Raw genomic sequence first — 23,537 nt, 5'->3', positions numbered from 1 at the left:
ATCAGGCAGACCCAAACACTTTCTCAGAGCTGTAGGAAGAGCGACCTAGTGGGCATCCTTGCTTTTCTGCCCTGCCCAGCTGGTCTGGTTTACCTATAGGACTCCATGGAGCACATTTTGAGGAAAGTTCGGCAGCTCCATTTTTTAGCAGTTGATTTTGTACTTTTTTTTTTTTCTTCTCTTAGATTATATTAAAAAACATCCTGGACAAACAGCAAGTTGGCCTTCATCATCAAAACCTTTCTGGGCTCACTGATTTTGAGGTCAGGTTAGAAGTATGAATGATATTAATGTCTTCTAGATTGGAGAAAAAACTCCCAGTTGGAGGGTCAAGCAGGTATGGATTTAATGGCGTGCAGAATGTGTTTCTCAAAAGTGATCATGACCATGTTTCTGTTCCTCATGCTCTTGGTCCTTTTTCATCTCTTCTTGAACTTGGGTGGGCATTTGTGACTATCTTGCTACTGGAAGTGATGCAGCATGACTTTGAATGCTGCGTCATAAAACAGTACACCTCCCACTTGGCTGTCCCTCTTTGGATGCTTGCCTCTGGAACACAGCTGCCATGTGTGAAAAAGTCCATCAAAGAGGCCTGTAGGTAGAGGGACCAAGGCCCCCAGCACACATGCATGGTCGAGCTACCAACAGCCACTCAGCACCAACTTAGTGACCATGCAAATGAGTCATTGTCCCAGGAAAGTGCATCCTGAGCTCTGCCCAGAGTGCAGACTCGTGAACATAATGAATGGTTCATATTATTAGTCAATGTTTTGGGATGACTTCTTAAGAGACAGGAGATAATCAGAACAAGTGGGATGACAGCTTTCTCTTGACGCTCTGATTTACACAAGAAGGCAGTGCAAAGAGAGGTTCCACGAGTTGTAATATGACATAAATGAAGTTCTGACTTCAGTAGGGTGGACTCCAGCTGCCTTGGCTTCCCTGCTCATGGTGGATTTGTTTGATGCAGATGCAGTGAATTTTTTGATGCAGTGGATTTGTTTGATCTTAGACACAGGCATTTTTTCATAAAATGCCTATGGAAATGTACACAAATAAACTGGTTCTGGGAGCCACTTCTAAGTGTCTGGAATGGAGACCTTCATCCGCCCAAGGAGCTGAGGCTGCCAACAGCAGCAGCAGAGCTGGCAGACAGCTCTTGTCCTCTCCCAGCACATGGGGACTACACTGCTGAAGCGTTCCGGGCAGCCAGGGTCCTAAGTCATCTTGGCTTTTCCTCTGTGTTCTGTGTGGCTAGGTTCTTCTCCTGTGGCCTCTAGGTCTCAACTCATCTTGCATAGTACTGTACAGTATTTCATGGGAGAAATAGTGTCCCCCAAGACTGAGGAGGTTACTTCCAGCAGACACAATAAAAGAAGGGCACTCAACTTTTACATGGCTTTTTGGCAACAGCAAATTGCTAGTAAAATTTGCAATGCTTGAGACCTTCTTTGGGAATGAGGTGTCCTATTCTGCTCTGATCTATCCTATCCTATTCTATCCTATCCTATCCTATCCTATCCTATCCTATCCTATCCTATTCTTTTCTGTTCTTCTATTCTAATTTATTTCATAGTAGGCATTGAACCCAGGGGTGCTTTGCCATTGAGCTACATCCTTGGTCCTCTTTACAATTTTTTGTTTCGAGACAGTGTTTTGCTAAGTTGCCCATACTTGTGATCCTTCTGCCTCAGTCTCCAGAGTCACTGGGATTACAGGCAAGCACTACTGTGCCCAGCTCTTCTCTTCTACTGAATCACCACGCACTCAACAGTTTGGCTGTGTGTACAAAATGCCTGAGTATCAGCTGTTTTCAGAGATACAAAGATGCTCTAGGTGGCTGCTTTTTCAAGAGTTACAGCCTGACAGGGATCACAAATTTGTGAGACATCAGCAAACACTTACCTAGCACTTACTATAGGCTGTGTACTGTTCTGACTTCTGTGTATGTAGTCACTCATTTGATTCTAATAATGGCCCTATAAAGTTGGTGCTATTACTATCCCCATCTTATAAACAGGGAACCTCAAGCTCAAAGAGACTAACTGATGTGCCCAATGCCACAGAGCTGGGGGGCCCAAGTTCTAAGGCATGATCAGACTTCAGATGTGTCACATGACTCTATTGTAAACTAAAAAAAAGAGGCTAAACAGAAAAGAAATTTCTCAGATCTCCCTTGGTATCACTTATTGTCCATCTGACCACTCTTAAGAACTTTTTCCTCTTGATTCACCTAATTTCCCTAGCAAGTAAGCCCCATTGTTTCTGTTCTGTTTTCCAAGGAGGCAAAGAAGTTGGGAGAAATAGCTTTCTATGCTGTTGTTGTAGAAAGGGGATGAGACTGTTATCTGTTTTTGATAGGGGTGGAGGTGGTGGCCTCTGTCTCTGCTGTATACATGGTGGGAGTGTGATGAGCTCTGCTTGGGGTTATGTAACAAGGACCCAGTGACCATCTTTACCTTGCCTAGTGGCCACTGGGAAGGAGGACAGGGTTTCCACTGAGGGTCACTGGAGTTGATGGATAAGGCTGCTACCTTCTATACATAGCTTGTGAAATTATTGAAATGTAGCTTTGGACTTCAGAGCTATATAGTACTCCCCACTTAACTGACCTTTTGCTTTCCTTTTTTCAATTACCTAAGGTCAATTGCAGACTAAAAATATAAACTGGAAAATTCCAGAAACAATTTGGAAATATAAAACTGCACGCTGTTTTGAGCAGTGTGATGAAATTTTATCCTGTCCTTCTCTGCCCTACCCAGATATGAATTGTTCCTTTGTCCAGCATACCTACACTGTAGATACTACCCACCATTAGTCACTTAGCAGCCATATTGCTTATCAGACCAACTGTGGCAATATCATACTGCTTGTGTTCAAAACCTTTATTTTATTTAATTATGACCCCAAATCACAAGAATAGTTATCCTGGCAATTCCAATATGCCAAAAAGAAGCCTAGAAGTACTTCTCTCAATGGAAAAAGTGGAAGTTCTTGATTTAATAAGAAATGAAAACAAACAATTGCATGCTGACTTTGCTAAGATGAATGGTAAGAGCCAATCTACCCATGGAATTGTGAAGAAGAAAAAAGAAATCAGTGCTAGTTTTATTGTCACACTATAAACTGAAGAAGTTATGGCTATAGTGCATGATATGTGTTTAGTTAGGATGCATTATGTACGTAGAGGAAAAAACAGTCCATGAAGGGTTTGGTACCATCCATGGTTTTGGGGATTCATAGGAGTCTTGGAATTCCTCAATGAACTAATGGAGTTGGAAAGAGGAATCAGTGAGTTAAAAATGTGCCGCTTTCTGAGAGAAAATTATAACAGGACTGCTCTCACCTCTCTCCCACCTTTAGTGAGCACCAGTTATGGTTTAGATATGAGGTGTCCTCCAAAAGCTCACGGGTGTGACAATAAAAGAACATTTAGAGGCAGAATGATTAGATTCTGAGAGGTGTCACCTAATCAGTGCATTAACCCCCTGATAGGGATAAACTGGGCGGTAACTGCCCTATTCTTCCGCCATGCTGTTCTGCCTCAACTTAGGTTCAAAGCGGTGGAGTTGGCCATCTCTGGACTGAGACCTCTGAGAGTATGAGCAAGAAGTAAACTTTCCCTCCTTTAAAATAGTTTTAGCTGGGTTTTTGGTCATGGTGGTGAAAAAGCTGACTATAACACAGGCCTACGCGAGTGCCAAGTGCTGAGAAGGCAGAACGCAGTGTGCCTGGATCAGCCTTCCATGCTCCCAGCCGGAGCTGCTGCATTCTCAGTGTGACTTAGAAACACACTTACGTCATGAATGTGGCATACATCAGCTACCAGGTTGTGCTGTTTTACCTCATTAAATGCAACAAACTCTGATCTAGTCTATTCTACTCCTTTCATTAAAATAAAATGCTGATTACAACCCATTGAATCTGTGTCTTGTTCTGTTAATGTGCAATGGACCAAGTTGTGCTGAACACTAATCTGAAGAAAAACATTAATCTGGAGAAAGAAAGTTAACGTGTGATTACAACGCAAGGTGTGAGTGTAGCCACAGGAGTGTGTTCAGAGGCACAGAGCCCTGAAGAAGACACGTGTTCCTTCTCTTCCTGGCCGTGAGGGCAGCCACGTGCCTCCCGTGGGACTCACCGAGGCCCTGTTTCCCAGCACATCTCTCGCTGGTTTCTCAGTCTTCCTTGTCTTCTGCACAGTCCACAGATACTGCCTCTGGGTCACCCCACACTGACATCACTCATGAGCACCTCTAAGTACAGACACAGGGCAGGAACAGGCCAGCAGCTTGGATCCCTTCCCGCTGAAGCTGCATTTCTAGAATTCTCCCACTTGTACAATAGTACCCTGGGCACGCGAAGGGTTCCACATGGATGATTTTGTTTCACCAGCTCTGCCTCTTTTCCTCCTGGCTCAGCACTGGGGAATCTTGAGTGAGAAGGTGGGAGAAGATTCCAGAGGGACAGAACAGGGCGGCAAGTGACAAGAAAGACATGAGTGATATCTGCTGGCTATTGATCCAGAAAGAAGATGCCACGTGCACAGGCGACTCAACTGCAATGCACGCATTCATCCTCCTGGGTTGCACCACCCATGAGCCAGGGCCACGTCCCAGAGGAGACAGGGTGCCCGGAGACACTGGCTGTTGGAGAGACCGACTCAGCATAGACTTTATTCATCAGCTGCCTGGGCACTGGAAAGGGAAAGCATTCGAGCTTGTGAGTAATCCTGAAGAAAACCAGGATTAATAACATATGGATATTTAACTTCCAAAAAAATGCCTGGCAGTATCCTAGAGCCAAGAAATGTGGCTAGGAGCCTGGGCTTTGGAATAAGAGTGACTTAGGGACAAATCCTGGTGTCGCCACTTCCTTTGTGCCCTTTGGAAAGCACCTGAGGCAGAGGGAAGTGAGACACAACCCAGTGGCTGCAGCTCACTTGTATTGCTTGGCCTTCTGGGTCTCAGTGTCCTCACTGGTGAGCCAGGGATAGTGAGAGGACCCACCCCTACGGGTTGTCATGAGGATTAATACGAGAAAGGAAGGAACACACTGATCACAGGTTACCTTTATAGCTTGGTGGTAATAAGAAATGGAAAACAGGACAAAGGAGACTGGCAAACCACCACGGCCATGTGAGACTGCATCGTACATCCCCCTCTTTCCAAGGGCCTTAAAGTGGAATGGAGTCTCCACTCCCATCCACTGTAGTGGGTGGCTTCACCTCCATTACAAAGAAGTGTCTCCTTGAGAAATTAGGGGTTCCTCAAAACCCCTACTGGCTGCAAGTTTATCGTAATTATATCCACATCCTGAACATACAGGCCATAATAGCTTTCTTTACTGAGCTGTATGAAATGACAGGAAAATCCTGCCTTAGAGGCCTAATTAGAAATAAAACAAAATGATTCCTCCTTGGGGTACAGGGGTGGCAAGGGCTTTCTGACTAGCCCAGGGAGATTCTCCCCAGCCCAGGTGGACAGATGCCTTCCCAGAGCTGAGGACTGAGCACTGGATACTGACGCTGCTGGGAAAACAGGGTGATCTTCCTCCTCCTCCTCCTCCTTCTCCTCCTGCTCTTTTATCTTTTAACGTGTGTGGTACTGGGGATAGAACCCAGGACCTCACACACACTAGGCAAGCACTCTACCACTGAGCTACATCCCAGGTCCTTTTTATTTTATTTTGAGACCAGGTCTCACTAAGTTTCTGAGGTTGGTCTCAAACATGTGGTCCTCCTGTCTCAGCTTCCTGAGTAGCCGGGATGGCAGGTGCCACTGTGCCCAGCTCTGAGTCCTTCTTCCTAATCCACTTTGTGGAAACCTTCCTCTGATGTCAGCCTCCAGCTGCCAGGGTGTTTCTGCATGAACCCTGGCAATGGGGTTTTGACTGGAGAACTTAGGAAAGAGGGGCTCAGAAAGTGCCATTTCCCAGGGCTGGCCCAGGACGGTTCTAAACTCCCTCCTCGGCAAAGTGCATTTAGCACAGTGGAGCTTCTGATCACAGGGAGACATAGAAAACTAGAGTTTAAAGGGGAACTTTACAATGCGACATCTCCTGGATGCTCCATTTCATGAACAGTGTTGGAAAATGCATGGGGAAGTTCCTCCCACAGCACAATTGTGGAGCCTGCTTCTGTCCACGGTCACCTCTGAAAGGTACAGAGCCCATTAGCAGGTAAACCCATGTGATCCAGTTTTTCCCAAACATATGTGATCGTGGAATCCTTTTTTGCTAACAGAGGGACATCACTGGACGAGTAGAGTCAGGGTCTCCTCTCACCCGAAACTCGCCTCTTAGAGTGCAGGTGGTCAAACCGCCAGCTGAATCCTCAGTCAGACCCCTTCCTTCAGGGCCCAACTGCACCACAAGAGGCGGAGCCTATCGGGGAAAGGACACAGAGGACACTGGACCATCCTCAGGCCTTACTGACCAGGACCTGAAACTCCACACTTGTTATTTAGTCTCTCTTCAGAGGTGAAGGTGAGGAAGAGAGTGGTGAAGAGGAGAAGGTGGGAAACCATGTTTAGCCTGGAAGTTTCTGAACAAATTAGACTCCACAAAGGGCTACTTAGGATAGGAAGCTGCTCAGCGACTCTGGACTTACTGACACTCAGTACAGAAGCCCACAGATACTTTTAAGAAGCTGATCTGCATTGCTTCATAAGGAAAAGGAAAAAAAAGAAAAAAGAAAGAGGAGGAGGAGGACCTGTAGGAGTTGGAAAGTGCACCAGCCAGACATTGCAACGGAAGTTGCTGGTAATTGGGACCAGCAGCGCTGAGCCCTGTGTGTCTGCTCCAGCCGTTACTGCTTGGTTCAGTCTGATTGTCTGGCGTCTGTCCTTGGGCTTTTGGAATGGACTGTTTTTCTGGACTACGCATTTATTGAACTCTGAAAGGCCAGATCTTCTGTGGAGATTAATTCATGATTTCAAAGACTTTTTGAAACTGGCAAAACATTCTGTTATTTCCAAAAGTTATTACCACTGAAATCCTGGCATAGCCTGGGAGGTCAGTCTGTAATCTTGTTTAGATTCTTTTAAATTTAGAAACTTTATAGTGGTATAAAAATAGAAGCCATTTGTGTACTTTTCCTCCTTTCATCCCGGCTTCAAGGGCTGTTCAATCATTCTGACCCACCCCAGATATGAGCCAGGAGTTCTAGCACTTGTCACCTAGGATCTGCTAGACCTAAACACAAGTCATTCGCAAATGAGTTTTGGGGTGATGGTAGTCACAGGACTGTGCAGAGTTGCTCGTTATCCTATAAAGTGAGTTCTAGAATTAAGAGCAAAGGATTGTCACTCAGCCTGGTGAACAGCATAAGGATTTGTGGTTAAGTGAAAACATGGGCCACAAGGAGAGAAGGTTCCAGTGCTGTTCCCCCGCTGCGGGGAGTGGCTGGTGTGCACCACTTAGGCTGCACCAGGCGGTAAGAAATGACAGGGCTCAGGTCAGGACAAGCTGTATGAGGCTGCGAGGTTGGGCTGCTCATACCCAAAAGGTAAACAAAGACTGCCCTGATTTTAGAAGAGCTAAAATATAGACCGTAATCTGCGTGGCACTGGCCAGGACTATTGGGTGCCACAGTTTCGCGCCCAGCAAAGGGAATGTTCTTCCTCTCAGGATTACCTCTTCATGGTTGCTTACCTTCATGAACATGCTAAATCCAGTTTTAAGGAGATCAGTGAGGCCTGAAGACATGTGCTCAATATCCACAGGATCTGGCTTCTCAGGATTAAAGATTTCTTCCACGACCTGCTTCAACAATGGCTTATAGGTTGCCTGGAAAGAAAAATATTGTGCTGTAAGCGAAAGCACTTGTTTGGTTTGTCTGGAGAAAGGACACCTTTATCTGCATGGAGAGAAGCAAAGCAAATTTATTTTGATACTCAGCAATGGGGCTGTGTGTGTGTGTGTGTGTGTGTGTGTGTGTGTATGTGAAGACAATTAAATAACATGGAGTTTTTTGATATTCTCACCCCCAATTCCCTAGCACTATGTTCTGCCTCTTATATCCGCTTCTACAAGCAAATCTCTCTACCAGAGTTACAATCACAATTTGACTAATTGTTCAATCTTTTTTTTAGGGGGGCGCGGAGGCGGTGTACCAGAGGTGCTTAACCACTGAGCCACATCCCCAGCCCTTTTTATTTTTATTTTGAGACAGGGTCTGGCTAAGTTGCTTAGGGCCTTGCTAAGTTGCTGAGGCTGGCCTTGAACTTGTGATTCTCCTGTCTCAGCCTGGCTTCCATCTAGATTCAAAGTGACAATTTTATGTGTGAAGAATGCTGGAAAGCAAAGTCCTGGCATTTGATATAAATATGAAGATGGTTTCCAGTTTTTTCCTACATATTTTTAGAATTATGTTCCCCTCTGCTAGGAACTCGAATGTTTATTGACGATGTGTTGTCAACATCCAAGTTTACAGCAATGCCTTTTCAATTCCAAGCTTTGGCCAGAAAATGAAGTTCAAGATGACAAAATGAATCTGACCGAGGTCAGGGCAGAAAGCAGGCCACAGAGCACTACAGGAATTCCAGTAGAATAAGGGTAACGTTAGTTTATAACTCCTAGAGTTTGATAAACGATGCTTTCCTCTTCTCTGACCTGAATAACCCGTCCTATTTAGGTTGCATTTGGAGGCAGCTGTCTCATTGCTGTGCTTGCTGAGCAGCTCATTCCTAAGATTTTCCCCCTCTCTTTCTTAAGTTCTCGCTGGAAGTTCTCCTGTGTCTTCCGTTTCCATTAGCTGGGCCGCCTTCCTCCTGGTGTTGTTGATGCCTTTGTTGCTCAGCTCACATCTGGCACAGCATTTGGCAAATGCAGATGTGGGGCAAAGGCAGAAGAAACGTCTCCCCTCCATGCCCTCTCTGATCCACGGAAAGCCACCTTCTAACGGGGCACTGTCGGGTGCAGTCTGACTTGAAATCTGTTTTTCTCTTTGCACTGGCCAAATATGTGGCCTGCCTGTAGCTGTGGTCATGGGTATTTCATGTATCAACCTCATCCCTGTCTTCATCTTGTTTTTTTAAAACACATTTTAAATTTATTTTTCCTTTATTTCAATTCTCTGGAAATATCTTAGAAATAAAATAATATACAGATCATTAACATTAAAAATATCCATTTATCTGGAATATAGTTGGTTTATTCCTCATGAATAAGATGCAGGGAAAAGCAGTGTCTGCTCAGTTGAGGATACCACCTTCTACCTTTTGGATGTTTATTAGTCAAGCAGACCATTGTGTGCCTAAAGAGTCCAAGATGAAATAAATGATCACGAAGGGAAAGTGCTGAAAAAGAACATTGATAAGATAGGAATCTACATAAAGCTATGGATCAACCTTGTTAATAACAAGAGAAATTTTAATTAAAGCTATACCAAAATAGTTTTTTTTTTTTTTTTTAAACTTAGGCAAATATTCAAAAGTTAGAAAACACACACTTTGGATCAGACCCTCAGGTCACAAGCACTCTCCGACCTTGCTGGTTGGAGGGTAAATTGTTGCATTCAACATGAAGAACAATTTGTCAATACCCATCGAAACCACAGATGCATCTGATCTAGCGATCCCACTTGCAGAAGTTCATTTGTTGGACATGTTCATGTATGCAAGTGAGATCCAAAACAGGCTGTTTATCGTTTGAAATAGCAAAAGACAAGAAACCACCAGGGTGCTCATCACCAGGGAGCTGCTGAAAGAGTGAGGTACATCTACAGGAGGAAATGGGTGCACATGACGGGGGGACCTCTGTGTTGAGGTGGCCGAAATGGGTGCAGAATCTGTGTGACAGAAAAGGGCACGATGAGCCACACTGTATGGTGGGCTTGCATTTGTGCACAGTGACAGGAAGAACGCAACAGTTTCTATTTGCTAAATATGCAAAAATAAACTGGTGTAATTTGTGCAAACTACAACCAGCCATGTCATGGGTACCAGACACAGGAAGAAGGGAGGACTTTTCATTGTATTTTTTTTTAAGTATAGTTTAAAACACCACTATAAATAATAAAAAACAATCACCTCCTATTCTTTATAAATTAATAAATTATTTATGCATGGGAAGGAGATTAGGGTAAAGCACACTGAAATATTAATTAGGGCTATTTTATTTCTGGGCTTAGGAAGTACGAGGTATTTATTTCTTATTTTTCCTAATTTAAAGGTCTACTTTTACTTTTTTTAAATTTTAATATTATTTCTTTTCCTCAAGTTGAGTTTTTTAAATATATTTTTTAGTTGTAGGTGGACACAATATCTTTATTTTGTTTTTAGGTGGTGCTGAGGATCCAACCCAGGGCCTCACGCATCCTAGGAGAGCTCTCTACTGCTGAGATGCAACCCCAGGCCTCTACTTCTTGATTTATAAAATAATCCAACAAACATCGTTCTAAAGGTTAAAGCCCTTGGAGTGGCCTCTGAGTTCTGCAAATACTCTTTCTGGAGTAAATTGTCTTGGGAGCATTTTTATCATCTTAGTCCTTTGGGATATTATTCCCTTTAACTTAAATTTTAATCTCTTTAAAGCTTCTTCCCAAGGAGAAGGAATCAAATATTAAATTCTTCTTTCTTAGCAATAGATTCCAATTTTCACTCAGCCTCATTATTAGACTATCTTCTCCAGCCTTCTTTGCAGTGGAGTGTGGCTGTGTCCCCAAGTTCTAAGCAATGAGATATAAGTAGAAGAATCATGTGGGACTTTCAGAAGTCTTCTTTTAAAAATGGAAACATGCTTTTCTCTTCTTTCCCTGTTCTGCTTCCTGGAATGTGGAAGCGATGCCTGGAGCTCCAGCAGCCATCTTGGAAAACAGGACTTTTCCTTAGAGATGGAGCAGAGAGCTGGAGAAACCTTGGGCAGTGATGATTTCTAGAGCTTCCATAACCGTAACACAGACAGGCTAAATAAGGACCTACTTTACAGAGCAAACAAAACTGGGTGTTTGAGCTACTGTTTTTCAGATTCCTGCCATTGAACTGAATAAATTTCTGATACAAAGCATGAAGGGAAATAGAGACATAAAAGGCCATTCTTTACTTCTAGGAGCTTATAGTTATTTGTTTTATTAGCCTATATAAAAATTGGCTATAAAAAGTCACTTAAAGAAATACACAGACTGTCATATTTTAGAAAGAAGAAAATATACTTCCCAATGAGCACACACACACACACAAATGTTTGCTGTTTTTCATAGGATGCACCTTTTGCAAGGAAGAAAGCGATTCTGACATCAGCTCAGATGGTGGACAAAGGTGGCTCTGTAAACCAAGCTAAGACACTACACTCTGCTCTCCTCTGTGTCAGGCACAGTATGTCCAGGATGACAGGATTGTCCTCAGGGCTCCAGAGGCCCCAAGGTAGACTGGAGTAGCAGGCAAGAAGCCCCCCTCGCTCCGCTTTGGGCTGGACTTTGGGGAATGAAGTACCCTGAGCACGTCACACACCCACAGAGCTGGGTTCTCCCCATAGGGTGGGGCGAGCAGAGATTTGGAATGCTGTTCCTTTAACACCTTAGTTCTTGAGGTTTAGTGGAGAATGCTGGAAGTCTTTTTTATATTATTTTTTAAAAAAATAATAGGTGAACAATTATTTAGAATGAGAAAATAAGTAACAATTTAAAATACCATTATGGTTTAGATGTGGTCTCCCCCAAAAGCTCACGTGTGAGACAATGCAAGAAGGTTTGGAGGAGAAATGATTGGAACATATCATTAACCTAATCAGTGAATTAATCCCTGATGGAGTTAACTGAGTGGTAACTGGAGGCAGGTGGGGTGTGGCTGGGGGAAGTGGTTCACTGGGGGGCATAGCTATGGGGTCTATATTTTAATCCAGAGAGTGGAGTCTCTCTCTGCTCTCTGATCATGATGTGAGCTTCTTCCCTCCATCACACTCTCCCGCCATGATGTTCTGCCTCACCTTGAGTCCCGAGGAATGGAGCTGGCCTTCTATGGACTAAGACCTCTGAAACTATGAGCCCTCAAATAAACTTTTCCTCCTCTACAATTGTGCTGGTCAGGCCTTTTAGACACAGCAGAGAAAAAGATGACTAAAACAAACACAAAAAAAGAAATAGATAAAAAAACATATCACATAATCCAGAAAAAGAAATGTTTTTATTAACTGCGTGATGTGCCCTATAATACTCACTTCTTACATTTTTAGCTGCATTCTCTCTGGTTATTTATTTATTTAGTTAGTTTGTACTGGGAATTGAACCCAGGGGCACTCTACTGTTTTTTATTTTGAGACAGGGTCTTGCTAAGTTGCTGAGGCTGGCCTCAACTTGTAATCCTCTGGCCTCAGCCTCCCAAGTTGCTGGGATTATAGGTGTATACCACTGCACCCAATTGATTATCATTTTATATGACAACAATTTTAAGATATAATTTTTCTACAGAGATGTGATAGTTGTTGAGCTCTTGTCTCTCCACTTTTAATGTTCCCTTTTAGACTCAGTTCCGTGAAGCTGGTTGTTGACTGCAAACCACATTTGTGCATAGCCAATGGGGTATGTTAGTCTCTGTCTATAGGGGGCACTAGAGGGAGCCCGGAAGGCAAGAAGAGCAAGCAGGGTGGCTTCTCCCTGAGGCTGTTTTGCCTGACGGCATCACCCTGGCCAGGGCTGCTGACCAGTAGAAGTTGAGCTTCTTCTGGGCTTTCACGTCTTATGTTCCAGTAAATTACGTTTCTTGTTTAATCCATTTGGAACCTTTTTCTTTTTTTCTATTTTTACTTGTGACCCAAAGCATAGTAAATAATAGAAGTATTACTCATTTAAAGAGAAATTGATAGCTTTTGTCATCTAATGCTTAGAAAAAAAAAACCCACTAAAGTTTCTATTAAAACAACTACGTACAAAATGACTAAGCAATACTGTGTTTAAACAGCACAATTTGGGAACGGCTTTCTCGGTACAAAGCACTGCCTGTCTTATGCCTTATTAGGAAATACATCTGAACTTTTTCCAGTTAGGGTTTTAATATGTGAACCTTTGACTCCTTAATTTCAGCCACTTAGTTTGAATTGTTCTGATCCCCAAATCACGTTTGAAATCTGATTGGAATGAACTGCCTCGGCAGCGGCTTTTCAGAAGAGAACCTGGCTGTCACGAAGTTGTCTACTTAGCCAGGAGCTACCCACCTCTCAGCAAAGGGCCATGCGGAAGTTGAAGGGGAGAGGGTTGTCACTTCTCTAGAACCTACTGAAAGTTTTTCTCACAGGTTAGAAAGGGCCAGAGGGCAGATCAGTCACGTAGTTGGCTTCAACATTAAGAGGGTCAACCACAGTCATTTAAATTTTCCTAATCAAACACTCCCTAGCAGTTCACCTTTTTGGGAGGAAGGAGAGGAATTAAAAATTCAGACAATTTGTTCTTTCCTTTTCTCTTTGGTCATTCATTCCTTGCTTCCTTCACATCCTGTTTGAGTGGGTTGGGGTGGTCTTTGCTCTACACAACCCTTCGGAGACCCCACCACTGCCACCGAGTGACTCCAGCACTCGCTGAGGCACTGGAATCCCACACTGGAGACTTCACATCTCATCAGCAGATGATGACAGAGAGGGAGAGAGAGAGAGGGACAGAGAGAGCGGAGGAGGATTTAGAGAGAGATTCTATAGGCCCAGCCTGAAAATGTGTCACTTCTATCCATAGTTCATTGGCCAGAATTAGTCACACCTCCACATTTACCTACTAGGGAATCTGGAAAACGTACTCTCACTGTGAGCCCAGGACAAGGAAATGGAGTTTGGGGAACACAGTATTGTCTCTGCCACAGATACACTGTAAATTTTGAATGCAATATTAATATAATTATTTCCTTAACAATTGGCATGGTGCATGTGTGAGCAAAGGATCATTAAACCTTTTTTCCCTTCTGCCTAGGAATTTGACCTTTGGTTAACTTTCTAGCTGTTTCCTTGGAAACCTGATAAAGAAAGAATGTCAAACTATGTAGCCAGGCGAGAGTGCTTATGACAAAAATGACCCTGGCTTAGTGAACTGCGTTAGACTGGGAGAACTACAAATATTTGATAGAAAGCTAGAGTTCTGGGCTCCCGAGTACGAGGACTTGAATAATACTGGGGTGTGTCCCTTGGAGGAGCACTGGAGGCTATGCCCATGGACTCGCTGCTGAGAAGTGAGCTTCTGTACAACATGAGGTCTTAAAGCCAGGGGACTCCTCACCCACCCTCCTGAACCTAGTCCCCTCACTCCTGAACGGTCACCTCAGGACCAGACCACATTGCTCCTTCCTTGTCAGCTGCATGGCCTGCTTCATACTTCACGGGTGGTCACAAGGACTGCTTCAGGGAAGAAGACACCTGGTGCTCCTCCGATAGCAAGCTCTGTTCTAGTCCTAGGCAGACTGGTGCCGTGGGGTTATGACCACAGAGCCAACTTATCTGTAAGGCACAGGACCCATAGACCCTCAGGCTCACATTACTTTTCAGGGTTCATGAAAATGTCTTTATTTTTTTTATATCAAAAGGGAAAAAAAGAACTTTTAGGTCAAAATAATGTTTTGATATGAAATATTAATATATTTTCCTTTATATCAGTATAATTATACTGTATGTTTTAACATTTCTTGTTTTTATAGTGGAAGGAGCCCACAAAGACAAAAGTGGCCAGGGCCCATGGAGGTCATCACGTGGCCCTGCCTGCTGGTCTCACGAGGCTGAAGGTCTGGTGGAGCCTAGAGAGATGCTCTGCGAATGGTACAGGTGACACAGTCAAAGCTGCACAGCACTGACCTTATATCAGAAGCTCTTTTCTTCCCATTCTTTAAATAAGTAGTATATCCTCAAGAACTAACTGGACTAGTAAAAAGGCCATATTTAGGACTGGGGACACAGCTCAGTGGTTCAGGCGTAGAGTGCCTACCTGGCATGCACAAGGACCTGGGACTTATCACCAGGATCACAAAAAAATATATATAAAAACTAAAAATAAAAAAATCATAAAAATAAAAACTAAAAAGTAAACAGAAGATGCCATATTTAAGCAAAAGATGAAAAATAAAATACTCATGCCAATGTCCTGGATTAATCTTGTAGTGGAGATAAGTAAGGTGTGGTTACATCTAGAAGACTTTCATTGCCTGGGATAAGGTCCAGCGACAGACATTATACATAATAGTCTAACTCTAGTATCTTCCAGAATTTGGTGCACTTTAAACATGGTCCAGGATAACCGTTTCTAAGGAAACCTGAATTGTTGCCATGGCCCCCCCTCCTGTCAAGCGGGCCGCTGACCTGCCCGGCTAGACGTGCTGGCACGGGGCCTCCCTCAGTCTTGCTCCCGCAGAGGCTTGCTTCTCCCTCTTCCACAGAACTGACTCTGAACACCAACTTCTCATGGAAACTAGACTCGTAGAGGGTATTCATTTTGTTTCAATCCAAGAATGCCGAGGGAAACATCTGTTTGAAACTGCCTGTGACTATTCCATGGTTTATTTATTTTTATTTTTTGCTATACTATGACCTATTATCTTCTCCTTTCATCTTGTTAATGGAAATTGTTTTTCCATTAAATCAATGTTTCACTTGTTTATCTGTTCATTCATCCATTCATCCATCCAGCCCATCCTTCTATATCAAAGATTATTTAAAAAAAATTTGAATGTAGTCCTTTCAACTTCAATACGAAGCAACCAAAGTCTAAAGATATTAAAGAAATGTGCTTGAGTTTACAGGGCCAGTTAGAAGTAGATGTCAGGACAGGGCCACACTTCCTGGCCCTCAGTTTAGTCATGTCCCACGCTGATTCTTTCCAAAAAGCCAGTTATCAGGTCTGGGTTTAGGTAGGTAGAATTGGAAGAAGGAATCACAATTAGCCTGGGACATGAGCCGCTGCCAGGGCTGGGAGTGCCCATGAAAGAGAGGGACCTGAAGACTGTTCAAAGCTGTATTTTTCACCAGGCCCAAGAGGAATCAAACTTCCTGGGCACTGCTGGTTCTAAATGCTCCCGTTCAGCATGCCAGAGGCACAAGAGACAACACACATCTGTGCAGAGCTTCTCTGCTCTTGGAGACTTACGCCAAGGCCCACGCAAGAGCCGGTGACATTTTGTCAGAAAGGCCTCATGAGCTCCTTGCCCCCAGACATCTGCTGATGAGCTCCTGATGCTGCAGCTGAGGAACATGGGCTAGAAGTCCTGTGGCACCGGCACTGTGGGAGCCGGGGCTTCACTGGCCACGATGGACCCACAAACACGACCTTTTCAGACAAGTGGTGTTAGTCCTAAACAGCAGTAGCGGTCAGCTTCAGGTGACCCTGCATAGCTCTCATCCTGTCAAGGGAAAGATGGATGCTGCAGAGACAACCAAGAGACGGCTCTTCCGCTCGGCATTTTTTGTGGCTGTCACTGCAAATGTTTATGTAACAGTGATTATGTGTCAGATGCTGTCCTGAGAGTTTTGTATGTATTAACTTACCAAATCATTAGAGCATCTTTTTTCAGAGGGGGAACCAGGCATAGAGAGGTGAGGTGACCGGTCTAAAGTCACTTGGTTACAGGGCACAGCTGGTCTGTGAACACAGGTGCTCTGGCTCTAAAATCTGCTGTTAATCTCTGTGCTAACCTCCTTATGAGGAAGAATTGAGAACATATGAAGTAGCATTCTGGGTAAGACCCCCACTCTGGCATCCATCCACCTAACTACCTGCTCACCCAGTGGGGGCAGCACTGAGCTAGGCCCTGTGGACCCGTGGCGGGCAAGCACAGAGGCCGCTTCCAGCTTTCGGCATGTGCTTCAAGTCAGGAGCTTCAGCAGCAGCCTCCTCATCCCCACCACCCCACTCCCTGACGGTGGCGAGGTCCTGGCTCCCCGGGAGTGCCCGGTCTGGCCATGCACTGAACTTATTTCTGGAGGCCCAGTGCAGATCTCACTTCCCTGGCTCTTCCAGAGCTTTGGTGATCCCTTGTAGCAAACCCCTTCTCCTTCGAATGGCTGGAGTGCTGTCTGCTTCCTGCTCCTGAACCATGGTGGACACGTGTTCCTAATAGGACAATAGATGAAGATAAAATAAGACGCCCCTCCAGCGCCAGTGGGGAAAACAGGACTAACTCCGAGAGTTAGCACGTGTGCATCGGGGCAGGAGAGAGGGCACTGGGAGGGAACCTGAGGTGGCAGGGGTCCCAAGACCCAGGGAAGAGAGCCCAGAGCGCAGCACAGGGCAGACCTGGAACAGGAGCCGACGGTCAGACCAGGTGCAGTGCTTTCCTGGGTGTGCTGGGGAGCCCAGGGCATCTCAACTAGATTCTGCAGAGACAGCACAGACTGGATAGAAAGCACACATTTCTCCTGCAGCCCTGGGGTTGAGGACCAAATTGGGAGAAAAGACAGAGAGAAAATTCCCAGCCAAGTCCCATCTTTAAAAGTAGACCCAGCACTTTCTATCCCAATTCATCCTGTGGTCTGTAATAAAGAGGTAAGTATTCCACAGAAGAAGCACCTAACAAATATTTATTAAGCACCTGCTATGTGTCAGACACCTCTCCAGGCACTGAGGATAAGCAGTGAGCAAAACAGATCAAAAGTCCTGTGCTCACAGGACTTATGTCTGTAATTTAAAATTTTTTAAAATTTTAAAATAATTGAAGAGCCAAACAGGTAAAAATGATCCATAATCCCATGAAAAGGTTTTGCTCTAGATGTTTAAATATAAAGCAAGAAGTCAGTGTTCTTCCTTGCCTATTCAACTCTCCACATTCCCTAGAAGGGCTCTATTATAATTTTTTCCAAAATTTAAAAACTTATTAAACATACATACTCATATATACTTTTAATTTTATTATATCTTCACAAAATAGGATAATGCTTTACAGAATGATTCATTATGCTTTTTCTCCATCTAATCAATCAGAATCTGTTGCAGTTGAACTTCCCCAAGCAGCAGACCTTGAGAGATTCCACATGGCCCTGCCCAGCACACCCAGCTTGATCCCATTCATTTTATGACTGTACAGTATTTCACTGTGTGTTCGTAGCATTATTTCTTTAATTATTTATTTTTTTAATTTTTTACAGACTGCATTTTCATTCGTTGTACACAAATGAGGTACATCATTTGGTTTCTATGATTGTGCATGATGTAGATTCATACCATTCATGTAATCATACATGTACATAGGGTAATGTTGTCTGTCTCATTCCATGATTTTTCATACCCCCCCATTTCCTTCTACATAATCTAAAGTTCCTATATTCTTCTCTCACTTCACACCCCGCCACCCCATCATTCACTTATCAGGGAAAAATTCAGCCTTTGGTTTTTTGAGATTGGCTTATTTCTCTTAGCATGATATTATCCACCTCCATCCATTTACCTGCAAATGCCATAATATTATTCTTCTTTATGGCTGAATAATATTCCATTGTGTATATATACCACAGTTTCTTTATCCATTCCTCTGTTGAAGGGCATCTAGGTTGGTTCCATAATCTAGCTAGGTGATTAATAAATATATGAAAAAGTGTGCAACATCTCTAGTAATTAGAGAAATGCAAATTAAAACAACTCTAAGATTTTATCTAACTCCAATTAGAATGGCTATTATCAAGAACACAAATAATAATAGATGTTGGTATGGATCTGGGGGAAAAGGCACACTTGTACATTGCTGGTGGAGTTGCAAATTGGTGCAGCCTCTGGAAAGCAGTGTGGAGAATCCTCAGAAAACTTGGAACAGACCCACCTTTTGACCCCGTTATCCCACTTGTCAGTTTATACCCAAAGGACTTAAAATTAGCATACCACAGTAACACAGCACATCATTGTTTGTAGCAGCGTTATTTATTTAATACGCACATTATCCCACCCCTCCCCACTTCCTCCTAATGACTGTGTAGAGTCTTTGGTGATCATGTTGATGTTACTGAATCACTATAACGAGAAATAGATGCAATGGGGGAAACTTCATTTTCTAAAGGCCATGACAGCAGGACAGGGTTCTGAGGCCTGAAGGACTGGCAGCAGGGAGATCAATCTGGGCTGCTCATCTTTGTCCTTATCACACTCAAAGTTTATAGCTAATGCATGTTTATGTGAAAGAAGCTGGCCAAATCACTCACCATGATGAGCATAAAATGGAAAAGACCTCATTAAGTTAGTGGCTCATTTCCTCTTTGCTGACTAGAGCAGCCATTTGCTTCTTGACATCTTTGGTCTAAACTTTATCATACATTACCAGTTCTATCATTTAAAATATTGCTGATTTGTTTTTAAAATGACAAACCTACATGTGATTAGTAACCTGAGTGATTGTGTTTTCTGGCAGCGCTATCCTTGGATCTTTGTTTCTAAGTCAGGTGCTAGTTTCTATGGTCTTTAGTATCTTGGCAGGTGATTTTGGATGCCCATCAGCACCCAGTCAATACTTCCAGAACCTCCACGAGAACCATGGTACAGTGGAGCAGGAGGTTTCATGTTGGCTGCAAAGACCCAGCATCTGCCTCTGGCCACTGTGTAGCAGTGGTAAGTCACCTGGCTTTCTTGGATCTTGGGATGAGGTCTCTGGCTTACTTATGGGAATCAAAGGAAAAACTAAGTGCAGAGTGCTTTCCAAGCATCGGCTGCTGTTGGAACACACGGGGGAGAATCAGGATTGTGCTAGGCTGTCATGGGGAGGTTAGCTTGTCTATGTGCCCCTTACAGAGTTGACACTCAGAGGCTCATCTTATCACTGTGACACAGTTCTCACTAATAGCACATTCAACTCTCTAAGAAGGTTTAACAAATGCAGTGGAAGATGGAGGAGAAGATTCCCACAGTCAAAATTCATGATCTTTTCCATCAGAAACATCTCTTCTTCCCTGGAAGCTCATGCGTGGCCACCAGAAACCTCAGTTCTGTCTCTCTCCTTGTCCAGCAAGACTTCCCATGCTCCCTGGCTGCAGCCTTCTTTCACTCTTGACCTCCCCTCTGGCTCTTTCCATGCATTCCCCTCACTGGGTTTCCTAGAGCTCTTACCATTTCAGTACTGGCTTCTCATACTGTCTTCATACTCAATGGTCAAAACATTCTTCTGAGGTCCCTGACTCTCCCCAGGACAGCCTTGGGAGGGTTTTCATAGTAGTGTTTGCCCTTCACAAACTTCTTTTTCCTTGCCATACTACTTTTAGGTATTTTTATTATTATGATTGATCAAAATGTTTATAGACTGCTTAAATCCAGAAACTTAGGAATCATCTAAGGCCAGTTCTTCATTTGGTACCTATAGTGATTGGGTCCTAAAGAAGCCAAGAGACTTGCCTAAAGTGTACAATAAGCCTGTCACCGACCCCCAATTAAAAAGCTGTGGGTGACTCTCAATCCAGTGCTCATCCTATTGCATAGGGTACAAGTGAATTAAGAGACTTTCAGAGTCAGTGGAACCCCAAGCCCAGAACTAAAAGGGAACAGAAGTTCATCTAGAAAGAATCCCTCCTCTTGGAAGTTAAATGAAAGCTTTCCGTATAGTTGTAGGCTTTAAATCCTCAAAGTGCAACCAATTAGTCACCTTAGGACACATGTACTTGCCTGGTGGCTGTGATTCCCAGGGACACACACAGACTTAAACTGTTTCATGAGACTCCGAGCTCCGGCAGCGTCCCGAAGAGTGCTGAAGAGCTCGTCCACAGCAATTTTGGATTTGTGAAATGTCAGGTTAATTGCAGAGTCACAGCCTGTAACAATCCAGAAATATTTTCTTAGGTGAGCAAATTCTTAAATTAAGTTTTCCTCATGACAGCTGGAGCCTGATAACACAGTTGGGAATTTTTTAAGCCCCAATTTTGCCCTGGCTGCTCACCAACTGGGCTGTTTCAATCACCCATGAGCGATGAAACATATTGATTCTAAATGCCTCTGACAGAAGCGGTGCTCAGAATTGCCTGGGGTCGCAGCCGCTGGCTTCAGCCCCTAGACTACAGAGGTTTCATAGAAAGAAGCTCCCTAGGGGCTTCACTCTGCAGAACACAGCTTTGGGAACGTATGAGGAGACACAAAGGAAAATATAAGAGACCCCTTATGAGGCTCCCTTGCTTGAATTCCACCAACAGTTTCCATAAAGTCAGACAGAAAGACTGAAAAAGATAATAGAGTTGCTCCAATAGCAGAACTTGCTGGGATGGGCATCTGTCTGATGTGCTAACAAAGCATAAGGCATATTTCAAAAGGCAGCCATTCAGAGCTGATGGGACACAAAGGGGGCCTCACAAGAGTATTCTGGGCAACCATTCTATTTCTTTTTGAATTCGATGGACTCATTCTCTACTTTGTTAGAAGCTCATTCAGGAGAGAAAAAAATCAAGAATAAGACAGAAATTTAAAAAATAAAGATTAAAAATGTGTATTCTTGACCCTCCTAAATACATCAGATGAGCATTAACTCATTACTTCTCACATGGCCCTGGTGAGGTACGAGCTATTATTTTCTTCATCATAAGGATGAGGCAGCTGGGGTGCAGGTTAGGTAACCTGCCCATAAACAGACATTATCCAAACCCTGTCCATATCTACTGTGTCACCCTGTAGTTTTGGCAAACATTCATGTCTGCACATCCGTCTGTCTGTGTCTGTCCCTCTCGTCTTTGTCTCTCGTTCTTCCTATTTGGGGTTTTCTCTGGTTGTAAGCATGTCAAACCTGCACAGGGGCAGGCTGCAAGTGCTAGACAGTCCAGATGCACAGACATAACTCTGCTTTCTCATCCCTAGTGGGACACTTTTGAACTGTGGTCTCCACAGCCTTTCTGAGGGGCTCAGCCACCCACAGCGGCAATTCATTCAAGAACATCCCCTTGACCTTCCTTCCTTCCTTCCTTCCTTCCTTCCTTCCTTCCTTCCTTCCTTCCTCCCTCCCTCCCTCCCTCCCTCCCTCCCTCCCTCCCTTTCTCTCTTCCCTGCTCACTGTGCTCCGGGGCTAGCTTTCCAAATGCAGTAACTTCACTCAAATCCTTGTCTCAGGACTCCAAAGCCTATACTGCAATTGCACCCAGGCAGGCTGCACCTGGAGCTGTCCTTGTCATTGTTGCTTGATAGTAGCTTTATTAAAATGTAAGTCACTCCCCATTTAGAGTGTACAATCCAATAGCTTTTAGTATAAAACCATCACCCCCACAATCAATATTAGAACAGCTTCTATCACCCCAACAAGAAACTATTTAAAAAAAATCAAAGTATAGTTGTGCCAGTCCATTTTCAGCAATAAATCCTGATTTTTCCTTACTACTGCCACCTGGCAGCCACCAGAGTGCTTTCTGTCTCTATGAATTTACCAATTCTGAACATTTCATATAAATAGAATCATAGAATATGTGACATTTTATTACTGGCTTCTTGCATTTACTGTGTTTTCAGGGTTCATCTAAGTTGTACCATTTTATCAGTGCTTGATTTCTTTTTATTGCCTACCAATATTTCATTGTGTGAATACACTGAATTTTATATACCCATTCTTCAATTAGTGGACATTTGGGTTCCTTCTACCTTTTGGTTATTACAAATAATGCTGCTATTTTGCATGTACACATTTTTGAGTGGATACACATTTTCTCTTGGGTATATGTCTAGAAGTAGAATTGCTGTGTTGAACTTTTTGAAGAACTGCAGACTGTTTTCCAAAGTGAACTGCACTATTTGACATTCCCACCAGCAGTGTAAGATGGTTTAACTTTCTCCACTAATGCGAATTATGTATTTCCTTGATTACAGCTATCCTACTGAGTATGAAGTGAGGAGACACTTGTTGATCTTGAACAGATAACTTGTTTTTAGGGAGAAAAGATAGAATCAAACAAGTTTAAACTTAAAAGGAAAGTTTCTAACATTCATAGAAGCATTCAAAAGAAAACAACTCCATCAGGGTAGGAAGGTAGCACATGAGTAGCTGAGTCCATACTCTTAATTACTGTGACATTATATACAATAACTTTCAAAGATGGGCAAAAGTCCTCTGACTAATCTTTGTCTCCTTGCTTCCAGAAAACATCTGACTCATTGCTATTTTAAAAAGAATCAATGTATAGTTGTGCCAGTCCATTTTCTATTGTTATAACAAAATACCAGAGACTGAATACTTTATAAAGAAAAAAGGTTTACTTAGTTCATAGTTTTGGGTTGAAAATTCAAGATTTGGTGAACCCCTCTGTTCAGTCTCTGACAAGAAGCCTCTTAGCTACATCACAACATGGCAGATGGCATCACGGTGGAGAATGTATGAGAGAGAGAGATGACATGGTGAGATGGAAAGCCAGAGAATGAGGAGAGGCCAGTATTATTCTTTTGACAACAACTTGCTATTTTGAAAATGAACTCTCTGAAAAACCAGCATTAATGCCTTCCAGAGGTAGTACTCCCAATAACCTAATCACCTTCTGCTAGGTTTCACCTTTATGCAATTTTACCACCACTTGTATCACCACATTGAAAACCAATCTTCCAACACATGATCCTGGAGGACAACCCACACCCAAACCATAGCCCAGTTAGAGAAAGGCTCCCTGTGTTCAATAGACCCTACACACTGGGACCTATGAACTTCAAG

The 23,537-nt window shown here is 43.4% G+C and overlaps 1 protein-coding gene across 1 annotated transcript in view; it reads right to left on the bottom strand.

Moving 5' to 3' along the window:
* Positions 1–23,537, bottom strand: part of Scfd2 (sec1 family domain containing 2) — a 372,739-nt gene that overhangs the window by 19,111 nt on the left and 330,091 nt on the right. The window contains exons 6-7 of the mRNA XM_047567173.1: positions 20,534–20,679; positions 7,654–7,788 (exon numbers count right to left, since the gene is read on the bottom strand). Coding sequence (XP_047423129.1) covers positions 7,654–7,788; positions 20,534–20,679 — 281 coding nt within the window. The remainder of the gene's footprint in view (positions 1–7,653; positions 7,789–20,533; positions 20,680–23,537) is intronic.

This window comes from Sciurus carolinensis, chromosome 10 (genome assembly GCF_902686445.1).
Source record: "Sciurus carolinensis chromosome 10, mSciCar1.2, whole genome shotgun sequence".
Lineage (NCBI taxonomy): Eukaryota > Metazoa > Chordata > Mammalia > Rodentia > Sciuridae > Sciurus > Sciurus carolinensis.
The sequence above is the reverse complement of the archived record's forward strand: the minus strand, read 5'-3'. Positions and strand labels throughout refer to the sequence as shown.